At 46.2% G+C, this 15,674-nt stretch overlaps 1 protein-coding gene across 17 annotated transcripts in view; it reads right to left on the minus strand.

The window, feature by feature from the left end:
* The window catches only part of LOC110502096 (CLIP-associating protein 1-B), a 131,953-nt gene that overhangs the window by 72,645 nt on the left and 43,634 nt on the right, over nucleotides 1-15,674 (minus strand). For all 17 annotated transcript variants that reach the window (XR_016490627.1, XM_090216067.1, XM_090216061.1 and 14 more), the window contains 5 exons: nucleotides 6,217-6,295; nucleotides 5,462-5,565; nucleotides 5,098-5,189; nucleotides 4,635-4,710; nucleotides 4,198-4,295 (listed from right to left, as the gene is read on the minus strand). Coding sequence is in view for 16 of the 17 variants with exons in the window: in XM_090216067.1 (XP_090072193.1) it covers nucleotides 4,198-4,295; nucleotides 4,635-4,710; nucleotides 5,098-5,189; nucleotides 5,462-5,565; nucleotides 6,217-6,295 (449 nt within the window). In the remaining variant the exon portion in view is untranslated. The remainder of the gene's footprint in view (nucleotides 1-4,197; nucleotides 4,296-4,634; nucleotides 4,711-5,097; nucleotides 5,190-5,461; nucleotides 5,566-6,216; nucleotides 6,296-15,674) is intronic.

Raw genomic sequence — 15,674 nt, forward strand, 5'->3', positions numbered from 1 at the left:
CATTGAATGACAACAAACACTTCATTTAAGGATCCCTACTGTTGACCAATGACTAACGAAGGGGTGTAGATGTCGGCTCCGAACTTCGGCTTGCCTCAAAAAAAAAAAAGTGTGTGTGCGCACAAACAGCTGAAAAAACCCTTGCCGAAGATCAAAACGAACAATAACGTCATAAAATGTCCTCATAACATATGCACAAACTGTTACGGATGGGAAGCATGCGGGCGCCTTTACACTGATCAAATGAGGCAGGAATTTATTTGGTGTCAGTTAGTGAAAATGCTGTGTAGATTTAATCCCTCCAGATTTCTATTGAGTCACTTTGACTTGGAAATGAGGCCAAAACTAGAAGCTGTCAGCTAAACCTTTTTCATTCTAATGCTATTTTACAAAATTTGCATCTGCTTCTCTCTTTCTATTCAAATATAGTACAGTCCTAAGCTAATATCCCCATCCCTTTTCCCACAGAAGGTAGCTTGCTAAATTGCCCAAATTAGAATTTGACATTCTCACACTGTTTGCAACATAGGCTTTTTAAATCACATGCATTACTGTGGTAGACATTGATGTACTCAAATCTTTGTTAAAAACACATTGAATCAAATAAATACAAAGCACACTGCTTGCAGGAAATAGCAGGAAACTCCGATGTGAACATATCGATAAGAAGACTTAGTTAGTATTTAACTGGATATAACAACATGCTTTTTAATTGCTCATGGATCTCTTGGAGGAAATGGATTAAGAGTGTTCCTACAGACAGGAGGAGGGCACAGGTGGGCACTAGAGAGCCTCAGCACCCACCATGCCCTGGGCCCGGAACCAATCTAATAATGGGCAGAGGAAGCACTCCTAAAGGGAGACTAAAGGAGTTTATCCCTCCTCCAACCATGCCCCTTCAAGCTCCCTTTATAAAGAGTCATCTCTTCCCTTTGGGTCTGGGAAATAGTTTTGTAATACTACCTACAACAATGAAGAGTGGGTAGGAGCAATGCAAGGATCAACAATGTGGGATGTAAGAGGAAGACTGACTGTGAAAAACAGTTCATAGTGACAAACTGAGATTAAGGAGGATGGGCCACCTTCACAGAGTGCATTGCATGTTAGCGGCCTGTTGACATGGTAATAAACCAAACTAAAAAGGGGGGAACAGTATTAAACTAAACAGGGGACGATCAGAGAGACAGATGCCCCAGTCGGAATGGTTCCAGGAACAGCTATTCCCCTTTAACTCTCAACCAAAGAGACAATTGGGAGTGAATCAATCTGCTGCCCAGACCCAGCCCCACTCAAACATCCACACACTTAATTAGAGCCCAGGCTGAGTCATCATTACCATCGTCTCTGTCACTCCCACTACCATCATGTTTAAATAGCATACTATGGTATCACTTAGCATCACTGAGGCCTGTGTGGCCAATCGGTGTGACCCGGTTACAAGATTAGCCTATCGTGGGCCTGCATCCATGATTCTGCAACAGCTGTCCTCCAATAAGGCGTCATGGTACAGTGGCCGGACTAATCCCCCAAAAAATTATCCAGAACTGTATTGGTTTGTGGATGAATTCAATAAAGACTGACGGATGGCTACCATACACTCAATCCCTTCCCCAGCGCCACAGACACGGGCAGGCTGGTGCGGCAGCGCCAACGTTATATTACCCATGAGTCTTCCTTTCTCACTAATTGGAGGCCTGACAGCCACAGTGAACGGATAGCTAGCTGGCTAGCTAGTGGTAATGGTGGAGTGTTCGTTATTAAACGCTGGAGGGCAGAGCAAGGGGAGAGAGATCAGTAGATGATGACTGTTGATAGACGTCCCTGCAGAAAGTAAGACATTCATTTTAAAAAGTCACTTTCGAATTTGAAAGATTTTGTATTGTCAGGGTTATATAGTAAGCTTGAATGAAACACATCGAACACTTGACATAACAGATCATTTAACCTAGGTGGTTTCCTTCCCTTTAGGTCCTTTACATTAGACCAACCCCTCTTTCCCAGTGTCGTGGTCTACAGTGTCGTGGTCTACAGTGTTGTGGTCTACAGTGTCGTGGTCTACAGTGTCGTGGTCTACAGTGTCGTGGTCTACAGTGTCGTGGTCTACAGTGTTGTGGTCTACAGTGTCGTGGTCTACAGTGTCATGGTCTACAGTGTCGTGGTCTACAGTGTCATGGTCTACAGTGTCATGGTCTACAGTGTCGTGGTCTACAGTGTCATGGTCTACAGTGTCGTGGTCTACAGTGTCGCGGTCTACAGTGTCGCGGTCTACAGTGTCGTGGTCTACAGTGTCGTGGTCTACAGTGTCATGGTCTACAGTGTCGTGGTCTACAGTGTCATGGTCTACAGTGTCGTGGTCTACAGTGTCGCGGTCTACAGTGTCGTGGTCTACAGTGTCGTGGTCTACAGTGTCATGGTCTACAGTGTCATGGTCTACAGTGTTGTGGTCTACAGTGTCGTGGTCTACAGTGTTGTGGTCTACAGTGTCGTGGTCTACAGTGTCGTGGTCTACAGTGTCATGGTCTACAGTGTCGTGGTCTACAGTGTCGTGGTCTACAGTGTCGTGGTCTACAGTGTCGCGGTCTACAGTGTCGTGGTCTACAGTGTCGTGGTCTACAGTGTCGCGGTCTACAGTGTCGCGGTCTACAGTGTCGTGGTCTACAGTGTCGTGGTCTACAGTGTCGTGGTCTACAGTGTCGTGGTCTACAGTGTCGTGGTCTACAGTGTCGTGGTCTACAGTGTCGCGGTCTACAGTGTCGTGGTCTACAGTGTCGTGGTCTACAGTGTCGTGGTCTACAGTGTCGTGGTCTACAGTGTCATGGTCTACAGTGTCGCGGTCTACAGTGTCACGGTCTACAGTGTCGTGGTCTACAGTGTCGTGGTCTACAGTGTCGTGGTCTACAGTGTCACGGTCTACAGTGTCACGGTCTACAGTGTCGCGGTCTACAGTGCCGCGGTCTACAGTGTCGCGGTCTACAGTGTCGTGGTCTACAGTGTCGCGGTCTACAGTGTCACGGTCTACAGTGTCACGGTCTACAGTGTCGCGGTCTACAGTGTCGTGGTCTACAGTGTCGTGGTCTACAGTGTCGTGGTCTACAGTGTCGTGGTCTACAGTGTCGTGGTCTACAGTGTCGTGGTCTACAGTGTCGCGGTCTACAGTGTCATGGTCTACAGTGTCGTGTAGGCTGTTAAAATGATCAGAGAAAGTGCACTTCCGAATGAAATATTTTGCATATTTGCTAAATGTTAATTGTATAGGCCTACTGAATGGAGTCATTCAGGGGATTACATTCCCTTTAGGACCTTTACCTTAGACCACACCCCTCTTTCACAATGTTGTAGCCTAGAGAGAGAGAGAGCGAGAGAGCGAGAGAAAATAACTGACCACTGTGACTGACCCAAAATGAAGGAAAGCTTTGCAGAGCATAGCCTTGCTATTGAGAGACGCAGCCGTAGGCAGACCTGGCTCTCAAGAAAAGACAGGCTATGTGCATACTGCCCACAAAATGAGTTGGAAACTGAGCTGCACTTCCTAACCTCCTGTCAAATTTATGACCATATTAGAGACACATATTCCCATCAGATGACACAGACCCACAAAGGATTCGAAAACAAATCCAATTTTGATAAACTATAGGGTGAAATACTATTGGGTGAAATACCACTGTCTGCAGTCACAGCAGCAAGATTTGTGACCTGTTGCCACAAGAAAAGGTCAACCAGTGAAGAACAAACACCATTGTAAATACAATCCATATTTATGTTTATTTACTTATCCCTTTGTACTTTATCTATCCGCACATCGTTATAACACTGTATATATATATAATATTCCTTCGATACTTTGTGAGTGTAATGTTTACTGTTCATTTTTGATTGCAAATGAAAGTGAAATAGATAATAAACAATGTAAACATGTTTCCCATGCCAACAAAGTCTTTTGAATTGAATTGATTTGAACTGAGCCAGAGAGAGCGAGAAAGAGAGAGAGAGATTAGTCAAGAGGCGTGAGATAGAGAGAAGTGATTGAGAGGAGTGAGGGAGGGTGAGAGACAGAGACAGACACAGAGAATCAGTGATAGACAATCAGAATGACAGACAGAGAGACAGGCAGACAGCGACAGGCAGAGACAGACAGAGGCAGAGAGACAGACAGAGACAGAGACAGACAGAAAGGCAGAGGTAGAATGTTCATCATACCGTGACTGTGGTAGGCCCTTCTTGCTGAGGTCCATCCTCACCCTCTCCCCCACATGTCTGTAGATCTCCACCAGGCAGCCCATAGCTCCGTCTCTCACCTAAGGACACCAGGGGGAGGTTCAAAGTTCATCTAGAACATGCCCTAACAGGACTACAATAGAATATGAAAATGTCTTTATCTACGGACAGAATGCAACTCCCATTCACTCACAGATGTGTATACGCCAACACTAATATGATGTGTTTAGCAGATCTTGAAACAGTCGCTGAACAGAATCATTACCCTGCATCCCCCAAAAGATAGCACTGTTCTGTTCTGTGGCTGCCACTAGGGGGCTTCATGTCCCTGTAGAAATGCCTGTGTCCATCTGTGCTAGAGGCCCTCTCCCTCCCTGACCAGCAGTGTAATAAACTGATTCATGACACAGCAAACGCACCTGGCTGGTGGGATCTCCTAGTAGATTACATATGTGAGGGACTATTTTACTGAGGGTTAAGCCTTGGGCTCCGTACCTGGAAGAACAAAGAGGGAGAGAGAGAGAAAGCAATGACATCATAGGTAAGCATCAGCATCACTGCAAATAGACTCCTGACAATAAAGACCTTACCATAATAACATTTTAAAATTCCCTATGATACACATGAGAGAATATTGACACATTTTAAATCAAACCTAGGCTCATCCATGCTCTCGGCAGTCAGCTACAATTCTATTGCTTTCAGAGTATTAGAAAGGAGAAATCTAAAAATGTATATTGAATCTTACCTTGTCTATGACGAAGGAATGATGGAAAAACATGGGCAATGGTAAAAGAGATCAGCTCTAATGACAATCTGTTGTATAGTAAGAACAGACAGACAGATTGATAGATGGGTGATTGAGAGGCCAGGCAGTCTTACATGTTGAGCGTTGAGATGAGACAAAGGCACACTCCCTCTCTGGTCCTGTTGTTCTTGTGTTTGAAGCCTCCCAGCATTCTGTCCCAAACGTACTGGGGAGGAGAGGACAGGATATTTGTACCAGGTCAACAATCAAATAGCTTTTTGTCACGGATGAGGTCATATCAATTAACATACAATCGAGTCAGGAATCAAAACCTACCTAGGATTCAGGAATGAATCAACAGGGAACTGGGAAGGAATTGTGGGATTGACTCAAGACCTTTGTCAATAACTCGTCTATGAGGACATGTTAGCCCAGGAAAGCTCCACCTGTGGGATGTGGGATATGTGTATGTGTATGTGTGTGTGTGTACACACGTACCTGTGGGGTGGCAGCCTGCTCCATGATCTTCAGCAGCAGGATTTGATCTTGGTCTCTGACTTGGTCTTTGGAATCCCCCAGACGATCTATCAGACTGGGCAGTACTGGAGACACACAGGGGAGAGGGATGGACACACAGGGGAGAGAAGAGAAGACAGGGGAGAGGGATGGACACACAGGGGAGAGGGATGGACACCCAGGGGAGAGGGATGGACACACAGGCGAGAAGGGATGGACACCCAGGGGAGAGGGATGGACACCCAGGGGAGAGGGATGGACACCCAGGGGAGAGGGATGGACACACAGGGGAGAGGGATGGACACACAGGGGAGAGGGATGGACACACAGGGGAGAGGGATGGACACACAGGGGAGAGGGATGGACACACAGGGGAGAGGGATGGACACACCGGGGAGAGGGATGGACACCCAGGGGAGAGGGATGGACACCCAGGGGAGAGGGATGGACACACAGGGGAGAGGGATGGACACACAGGGGAGAGGGATGGACACACAGGGGAGAGGGATGGACACACAGGGGAGAGAAGAGAAGACAGGGGAAGGGTTAGCATTGCTATCTAAAGATGTGGACGATGAGTTAAAATCCAATGAAGCTCAAACGTTTAGTCAAGGCAGGGATACAAGCGTTTTTTTGTCAGGCATTTTGTCTAGAAATCTAAAACAATCTTTTATTTGAACTCCTTTAACCATGAAGAAAGTTATATTTTTTAAGATAATAAAATGACACAATCTCACCTGTTCCCACATGGTTCCTAAATCGGTCCTGTAACCTTGTCACTAGGACAGATAAAAGGTCTATTCCAAGCAAAGCCACCTGGAACACACAAAAGGAGAACATTTTGAATAAACAAAAATACAAAATAACAACATATGAAATAAAAGTACATCGAAATAAATAAAAAACATCTTAAATTCTCTTTTTAACAACATTAAACAATCTAAAAATAAACAATTCCTTCTGATTCAGTCTAGTATGCAAATTAGTTTCACAAAGGGTTGAGGGTAAACTGAAATATAATCACTCTATCTGCTGAAAAAAGACAATGTACAATGCTGCCACTCTGAAACGTGTAATATTGACTTATTACAACTTTTCTACAGTGCTGCCATAGAAAACTCATTAAAAAGTTGCCAGTCACCGTGGGAAAAGTTGCCAGTCACCGTGGGAAAAGTTGCCAGTCACCGTGGGAAAAGTAGCCAGTCACCATGGGAAAAGTAGCCAGTCACCATGGGAAAAGTAGCCAGTCACCGTGGGAAAAGTAGCCAGTCACCGTGGGAAAAGTAGCCAGTCACCATGGGAAAAGTAGCCAGTCACCATGGGAAAAGTAGCCAGTCACCATGGGAAAAGTAGCCAGTCACCATGGGAAAAGTAGCCAGTCACCATGGGAAAAGTAGCCAGTCACCATGGGAAAAGTAGCCAGTCACCATGGGAAAAGTAGCCAGTCACCATGGGAAAAGTAGCCAGTCACCATGGGAAAAGTAGCCAGTCACCATGGGAAAAGTAGCCAGTCACCGTGGGAAAAGTAGCCAGTCACCATGGGAAAAGTAGCCAGTCACCATGGGAAAAGTAGCCAGTCACCATGGGAAAAGTAGCCAGTCACCATGGGAAAAGTAGCCAGTCACCGTGGGAAAAGTAGCCAGTCACCGTGGGAAAAGTAGCCAGTCACCGTGGGAAAAGTAGCCAGTCACCATGGGAAAAGTAGCCAGTCACCATGGGAAAAGTAGCCAGTCACCATGGGAAAAGTAGCCAGTCACCATGGGAAAAGTAGCCAGTCACCATGGGAAAAGTAGCCAGTCACCATGGGAAAAGTTGCCAGTCACCGTGGGAAAAGTAGCCAGTCACCATGGGAAAAGTTGCCAGTCACCGTGGGAAAAGTAGCCAGTCACCATGGGAAAAGTAGCCAGTCACCATGGGAAAAGTAGCCAGTCACCATGGGAAAAGTAGCCAGTCACCGTGGGAAAAGTAGCCAGTCACCATGGGAAAAGTAGCCAGTCACCATGGGAAAAGTAGCCAGTCACCATGGGAAAAGTAGCCAGTCACCATGGGAAAAGTAGCCAGTCACCATGGGAAAAGTAGCCAGTCACCGTGGGAAAAGTAGCCAGTCACCATGGGAAAAGTAGCCAGTCACCATGGGAAAAGTAGCCAGTCACCATGGGAAAAGTAGCCAGTCACCATGGGAAAAGTAGCCAGTCACCATGGGAAAAGTAGCCAGTCACCATGGGAAAAGTTGCCAGTCACCGTGGGAAAAGTAGCCAGTCACCATGGGAAAAGTAGCCAGTCACCATGGGAAAAGTAGCCAGTCACCATGGGAAAAGTTGCCAGTCACCATGGGAAAAGTTGCCAGTCACCATGGGAAAAGTTGCCAGTCACCATGGGAAAAGTAGCCAGTCACCGTGGGAAAAGTAGCCAGTCACCATGGGAAAAGTTGCCAGTCACCATGGGAAAAGTTGCCAGTCACCATGGGAAAAGTAGCCAGTCACCGTGGGAAAAGTAGCCAGTCACCGTGGGAAAAGTAGCCAGTCACCATGGGAAAAGTTGCCAGTCACCATGGGAAAAGTAGCCAGTCACCTTGGGAAAAGTTGTGAGTCACCATGGGAAAAGTAGCCAGTCACCATGGGAAAAGTAGCCAGTCACCATGGGAAAAGTAGCCAGTCACCATGGGAAAAGTAGCCAGTCACCATGGGAAAAGTAGCCAGTCACCGTGGGAAAAGTTGCCAGTCACCATGGGAAAAGTTGCCAGTCACCGTGGGAAAAGTTGCCAGTCACCGTGGGAAAAGTTGCCAGTCACCGTGGGAAAAGTTGCCAGTCACCATGGGAAAAGTTGCCAGTCACCATGGGAAAAACCATGGCTGATGTCAGGTAAAAGCACTGTGCCCCCAAATAGTTAGCTTTCCTTGTCATGGGGTGAGAGAGCTCTAGTGAGAGTAGCCCTGCTAACACCATAACAACACATAAGCATCACCTGAGCTTGTGCCGGCCATGGTGCCATTTTTTTAACTTTCAATCTTGTAAATAAAATACAACTCTGCGCAATGAACCCTGCAGCATTGATGAACACTGCCATCTACGGGTGAGTGTGATAGAAGTGTAGGAAGTAACAGTGTTGCATAGTCCAGGCAGCCAGCAACAGACACGACCTATGTTATCCAATTTCACAGCTTCCGTATCATATGCTGCACAATTAACAGCTCTCCTTTCCTCAGTTTAGGCTGGAGACTGGTTCAGGTTTACTAGAACACTACCAGCAACAGGCATGTCTGCCCTGGGGGCATAATCCTGATCCTTTGTTCTCATATGCAGATGAAAGGGAATTACAGTAATTAAACTGATAACAAGCCCAAAACAAAAGGTCTGGAGAACTAAAACTGGATGTCCAGAGGAGAGGACAACATTACAAAGAGCCCCAAATTGCAGCTCTGAATTCAACTACATTTAGTCTCTTCTCTGAGGGAAATGTAGATTCTCTCTATGGGTCACAAACTACTCATCTTAGAATCTGCTTACCCCATTTAGAACCCTAAACCTAACCCCTAAGCCTAACCCTAACCCTAAACCTAACCCCTAAGCCTAAAAAGCCTTTGTCCTCGTGGTGACCTGGGAAATGTTTTACTTACTTTTACTGTCCTTTCAGGGATTTCCAGGAACCACTAGGATAGTAATACAAGCCCACAAAAGACACGCAGTTGGTCATCATGGGGAGAGGAGGGTGGAGGATGGCTGCTGCAGTGCAACCTCCCTGCCTGCCTCCCCCCTCCCCGCCTGCCTCCCCCCTCCCTGCCTGCCTCCCCCCTCCCTCCCCGCCTGCCTGCCTGCCTGCCTGGTGAGTGAGTGAGTGAGTGAGTGAGTGAGTGAGTGAGTGAGTGTGAGAGTGAGAATAGAGTGAGAGAGAGAGTGTGTGTGTGTGTTTCCTCACTCTTCCTCTGCCTGGGCCTCTCCAGCCTGATCCATCCACCCGTCCAGTCAGTCTAGCCCAAGCTAGTCTCCACCCCCAGAGAGAAACAGACCTCTCCTACTCCCTACAGACAGACAGATGGCTATACTGCCTCCCCCTCCTGTCTCACCCCCAGGCCCTCCCTTCCCACAGCATCCCCCGGCTCAGGGCTGATAAACATAGTAGGGATTTCTCCCTTCATCATGGCTGCTCTACACTTCATTTCAACATGGCCTTCTCTTATATTGCTCCTCTCACTGACATTAACTAGGGGTATGTTGACGTTCTGAGACAAGCTAGCAGACTGGCTGGGACTGTTGTTCTACTTTCCCTGCATTCAGGTTCATTTGTTCACCTTGGCTGACTAGTGAGGAGCCGAGTATGGATCTCCACCCGGAGATAGAGGCTACAGGATACTGAGGCTGGTGGCCATCCTGTCTGATGACACCCTTGTCCCCATTAAACCTGCAGCTCTGCATCTCTCTCTCTACAGTACTGTAGCCATTCGTAGCATACAGTGGCATCATTGCCATCAGCTGGCTGAGAGGATGAACAACTCCTAAAATTCTATGACAAGCAGAACCTACAGTCCTACACACAGTAGATCTCTATATGACATGGATAAACAAGGAAGGGGACATTAGATGATTCCATGCCTATCCTCCTGGCATTAATGCATGTCACACAAAGCAAAAGGCCCCAGCCAGTAGTGCTAGCTTGGTATAGCCAGCTAGATGTGTTCTCCAATACTACAGGATGGGTGGTTACCTCTCGTCCCACAATTCATCATAATGGACACTTAATGACATCTCATTCACTTAAACGTGTCTGCTACTCATCGCTGTGTCATGAGTCATGGAAAATAAGGATTCTCCCTCTGCTCTCATCTGATGTGGCTGGACCAGGCTTAGATTGAATCATGGCAATGCCCATTCGCTTTGAGACTTTTATTTTATTCCCAGTGGCCTGACACTACACACACACACACACACACACACACACACACACACACACAACCTCCTCCCTCCCTTGTCTGTTGAGACAGTAGAAGGACATATTAGATCAGATAGGCATGGGTGTATTGCAGATTCATTCGCACGCGCACAGACACACACACTATGGGCTCTCCCTCCCTCACTGCAGTCATTTTCTATGAGTCAGGGGAACAGCTGGGCTGAGCAGTGGCTGGAGGAGAAGAGACAGCCAGCCAGTTAGCCAGCCTGTGCTGTCTGGACAGACAGAGCCCAGAGGCAGAGCTATACAGTAGTTACCTAACACCCTGTCATTGGTCTGGATTCCTGACCCTAGTTCCCTCCCTTACACTACAACATCAACGGTTTACCAGCTGGGGTGGGAGTCAGACCAGAGGTTTGACTGGACTGATACTAAACTACGGCTGCACGAAATGTGCAAAAAATCTAATTGTTACAGATTGCGATTTGACATGCGATATAGATCAAAACACATGGGTGAACTGTTGGAATCATAGAAATAACATGATTTATATTAAGAAGCAAAGTGGAAAGCATAATTGTTCTTGTTTGGAACAATGTGTTGACATCACTTGACCTAAAAAACAGCATTCAAACTTAGATTGAATCAACAGCGAGGAGGAGGAACTGTGCAGGTTGAGTGACAGGGGGTGAGATGACAAACAGAGTAAACTATTAAAAATGTATGCTGCACATGGCTGAGTGGAGTTTCAAAATATTGAGATATGGCTAGGCCATCTCTTGCGATACGGATATTGCACATCAATATTGCGATTTCAATGTGAATTGGATGAATTGTGCAGCCCTATCATCGACCAGTGCTTGGGGACAGCACGGTACTGAGTGATGCCGATAATATTATACTTCAGCTGCTCTGTATGTTGTTCCTGGAAGCCCAGGACAGTGACTCAGCGATAGACTAGTCAGCAGGCAATACTCAGGAGCCTGAAGGGGAATTGGCCTAGCTGTTCTAAAGCGGAGTCGAGGAAAAACTTGTGAACATGCATATACGAAACACGCGCGCGCGCACACACACACACACACACACACACACACACACACACACACACACACACACACACACACACACACACACACACACACACACACACACACACACACACACACACACACACACACACACACACACACACACACACACACACACACACACACACACACACACACACACACACACACACACCAGTGTTTCCAGTATACTTCACACAGACAATGCACCATTTCTGCCTCTCTATTCAAGCTTGAATTCCTGGATTGAAAACAATAAAATAAGAGTCTGCTCTTCCAGCTAAACTCAGCAAAAAAAAGAAACGTCCTCTCACTGTCAACAGCATTTGTTTTCAGCCAAATTAACATGTGTAAATATTTGTATGAACATAAGATTCAACAACTGAGACAAACTGAACAAGTTCCACAAACATGTGACAAACAGAAATTGAATAATGTGTCCCTGAACAAAGGGGGGTCAAAATCAAAAGTAACAGTCAGTATCTGGTGTGGCCACCAGCTGCATTAAGTACAGCAGTGCAGCTCCTCCTCATAGACTGCACCAGATTTGCCAGTTCTGCACCTGCAAGTTCTCTGACATTTCTGGGGGGAATGGCCCTAGCCCTCACCCTCCGATCCAACAGGTCCCAGACGTGCTCTATGAGATTGAGATCCAGGCTCTTTGCTGGCCATGGCAGAACACTGACATTCCTGTCTTGCAGGAAATCATGCACAGAACGAGCAGTATGGCTGGTGGCATTGTCATGCTGGAGGGTCATGTCAGGATGAGCCTGCAGGAAGGGTATGCTCAGTCCGATGATGCTGTGACACACCGCATCCGATCATGATGGACCCTCCACCTCCAAATCGATCCTGCTCCAGAGTACATGCCTCGGTGTAACGCTCATTCCTTTGACGATAAACGCGAATCCGACCATCACCCCCAGTGAGATAAAACCGCATCTTGTCAGTGAAGAGCACTTTTTGCCAGTCCTGTCTGGTCCAGCAATGGTGGGTTTGTGCCCATAGATGACGTTGTTGCCGGTGATGTCTGGTGAGGACCTGCCTTACAACAGGCCTAAAAGCCCTCAGTCCAGCCTCTCTCAGCCCATTTCGGACAGTCTGAGCACTGATGGAGGGATTGTGCATTCCTCGACAGTTGTTGTTGCCATCCTTTACCTGTCCCGCAGGTGTGATGTTTGGATGTACCGATCCTGTGCAGGTGTTGTTACACTTGGTCTGCAACTGCGAGGAGGATCAGCTGTCTGTCCTGTCTCCCTGTAGCACTGTCTTAGGCGTCTCACAGTACAGACATTGCAATTTGCATCTTGGTGACTGGCATGGTGACTGGCATTGCATCTTTCTTTTGGTGTTTTTCAGAGTCAGTAGAAAGGCCTCTTTATTGTGTCCTACGTTTTCATAACTGTGACCTTTATTGACTACCATCTGCAAGCTGTTAGTCGAAGGAATGAGCGTTACACCGAGGCCTGTACTCTGGAGCGGGATCGATTTGGAGGTGGAGGGTCCGTCATGGTCTTGGGCGTGTGTCACAGCATCATCGGACTGAGCTTGTTGTCATTGCAGACAATCTCAACGCTGGGCGTTACAGGGAAGACATCCTCCTCCCTCATGTGATACCCTTCCTGAAGGCTCATCCTGTCATGACCCTCCAGCATGACAATGCCACCAGTCATTCTGCTCGTTCTGTGCGTGATTTCCTGCAAGACCGGAATGTCAATGTTCTGCCATGGCCAGGGAAGAGCCCAGATCTCAATCCCATTGAGCACGTCTGGGATCTGTTGGATCGGAGGGTGAGGGCTAGGGCCATTCCCTCCAGAAATGTCCAGGAACTTACAGGTGCCTGGTGGAAGAGAGGAGTAACATCTCACAGCAAGAACTGGCAAATCTGGTGCAGTCCATGAGGAGGAGATGCACTGCAGTACTTAATGCAGCTGGTGGCTACAACAGATACTGACTGTTACTTTTGATTTTGACCCCCGCCCCCTTTGTTCAAGGACACATTATTCTATTTCTGTTTGTCACATGACTGTGGACCTTGTTCAGTTTATGTCTCAGTTGTTGAATCTTGTTATGTCCATACAAATATTTACACATGTTACGGTTGCTGAAAATAAATGCAGTTGACAGTGTGAGGACGTTTCTTTTTTTGCTGAGTTCTCCGATGTTGATTAGAAGGCGGTACTTATTTAAATGAGGTAAGACAATATCCTGTTACCATTGGTGTATTTAAATGAGATTGATGTCACCTTGTCCCAATGGGACATCAAAAACTGTAATATCTTATGTTTCACGGAATCGTGGCTGAATGACAACATGGATATTCAGCTAGCAGGATATGTGCTGCACCGGCTAGATAGAACAGCACACTCCAGTAGGACGAGGGGGGCGGTCTGTGCATATTTGTAAACAACAGCGGGTGCACGAAATCTAAGGAGGTCTCTAGATTTTGCTCACCTGAAGTAAAGTATCTTGTGATAAAATGCAGACCACACTATTTGCCTAGAGAGTTTTCAGCTATACTTTTCGTAGCTGTCTATTTACCACCACAGACGGATGCTGGCACTAACACAGCACTCAGTCAGCTGTATAAGAAAATAAGCAAACAGGAAACCACTCACCCAGAGGCGGCGCTCCTAGTTGCCGGAGAATTTAATACAAGGACACTTAAATCAGTAGTACCTAATTTCTATCAACATGTTAAATGTTCAACCAGAAGGGAAAAAAATTCTAGATCACCTGTACTCCACACACAGGGATGCGTACAAAGCTTTCCCTCGCCCTCCATTTGGTTAATCCGACCACAATTCTATCCTCCTGATTCCTGCTTATAAAAAAAAATTAAAGCAGGAAGCACCAGTGACTCCGTCTATAAAAAAGTGGTCAGATGAAGCAGATGCTAAACTACAGGACTGTTTTGCTATCACAGACTGGAACATGTTCCGGGATTCTTCCGATGGCATTGAGGAGTACACCACATCAGTCACTGGCTTTATCAATAAGTGCATCGAGGACGTCGTCCCCACAGTGACTGAATGTATATTCCCCAACCAGAAGCCATGGACTACAGGCAACACTCGCACTGAGCTAAAGGGTAGAGCTGCCGCTTTCAAGGTGCGGGACTCTAACCCAGAAGCTTATAAGAAGTCCTACTATGCCTGTTTTATAGAATTTGGCAGTACATCCAACCGGATGATTTGGGCCTAATTTATTTATTTTAATTTACTGTACCTCAGTAAAATCTTTGAAATTGTTGCATGTTGCGTTACATTTTTGTTCAGTATTAAAGCAACAGTCATTTTTCCTACTTTGGTCTCCATACTTTGATCTGGTTTCCTTCAAATATCATCCAGTTTCATGACAAACATAATTTTGACTGTTCATGACCTTTAACTTCTTATGGCTGGGGGCAGTATTGAGTAGCTTGGATGAATAAGGTGCCCAGAGGTGCCCAGAGTAAACTGCCTGCTCCTCAGTCCCAGTTGCTAATATATACATATTATTAGTATATTTTGATAGAAAACACTATGAAGTTTATAAAACTGTTTGAATGATGTCTGTGAGTATAACATAACTTATATGGCAGGCAAAAACCTGAGAAAAAATCCAACCAGGAAGTGGGAAATCTGAGGTTGGTCGATTTTCAACTCAGCCCCTACTGAAGATAAAGTGGGATATTGGTCATCTTGCACTTCCTAAGGCTTCCACTAGATGTCAATCGTCTTTAGAAACTTGTTTGAGGTTTCTTCTGTAAAGGGGGGCTGAATGAGAGGGGAATGAGTCAGAGGTCTGCCAGCAGTCACAAGCTGGTCACGCGCATTCACATGAGAGGTAGCTCCCGTTCCATTTGCTTTTCTGAAGACTTCTACGAATTCTACGGTTGGAATATTATTGAAGTTTTATGTTAAAAACATCCTAAAGATGTTTCTACGGACTGTAACGGAACTTTTTGACATTTCGTCTGCAACTAGTTAACGCGCTTCGTGTGTTTTAATTTGTTTACCAAATGCGCGAAAACAAAAGTAGCTATTTGGACATTATCGAACAAATCAAACATTTATTGTGGAACTAGGATTCCTGGGAGTGCATTCTGATGAAGATCATCAAAGGCCAGTGAATATTTATAATGTTATTTCTGACTTCTGTTGACTGCACAATATGGCGGATATCTTTTTGGCTTGTTAGGTCTCTGAGCGTCGTACTCAGATTATTGCATGGTTTGCTTTTTCCGTAAAGCTTTTTT

Source organism: Oncorhynchus mykiss, chromosome 22 (genome assembly GCF_057628025.1).
Source record: "Oncorhynchus mykiss isolate SJ-2025 chromosome 22, ASM5762802v1, whole genome shotgun sequence".
Classification (NCBI taxonomy): Eukaryota; Metazoa; Chordata; class Actinopteri; order Salmoniformes; family Salmonidae; genus Oncorhynchus; species Oncorhynchus mykiss.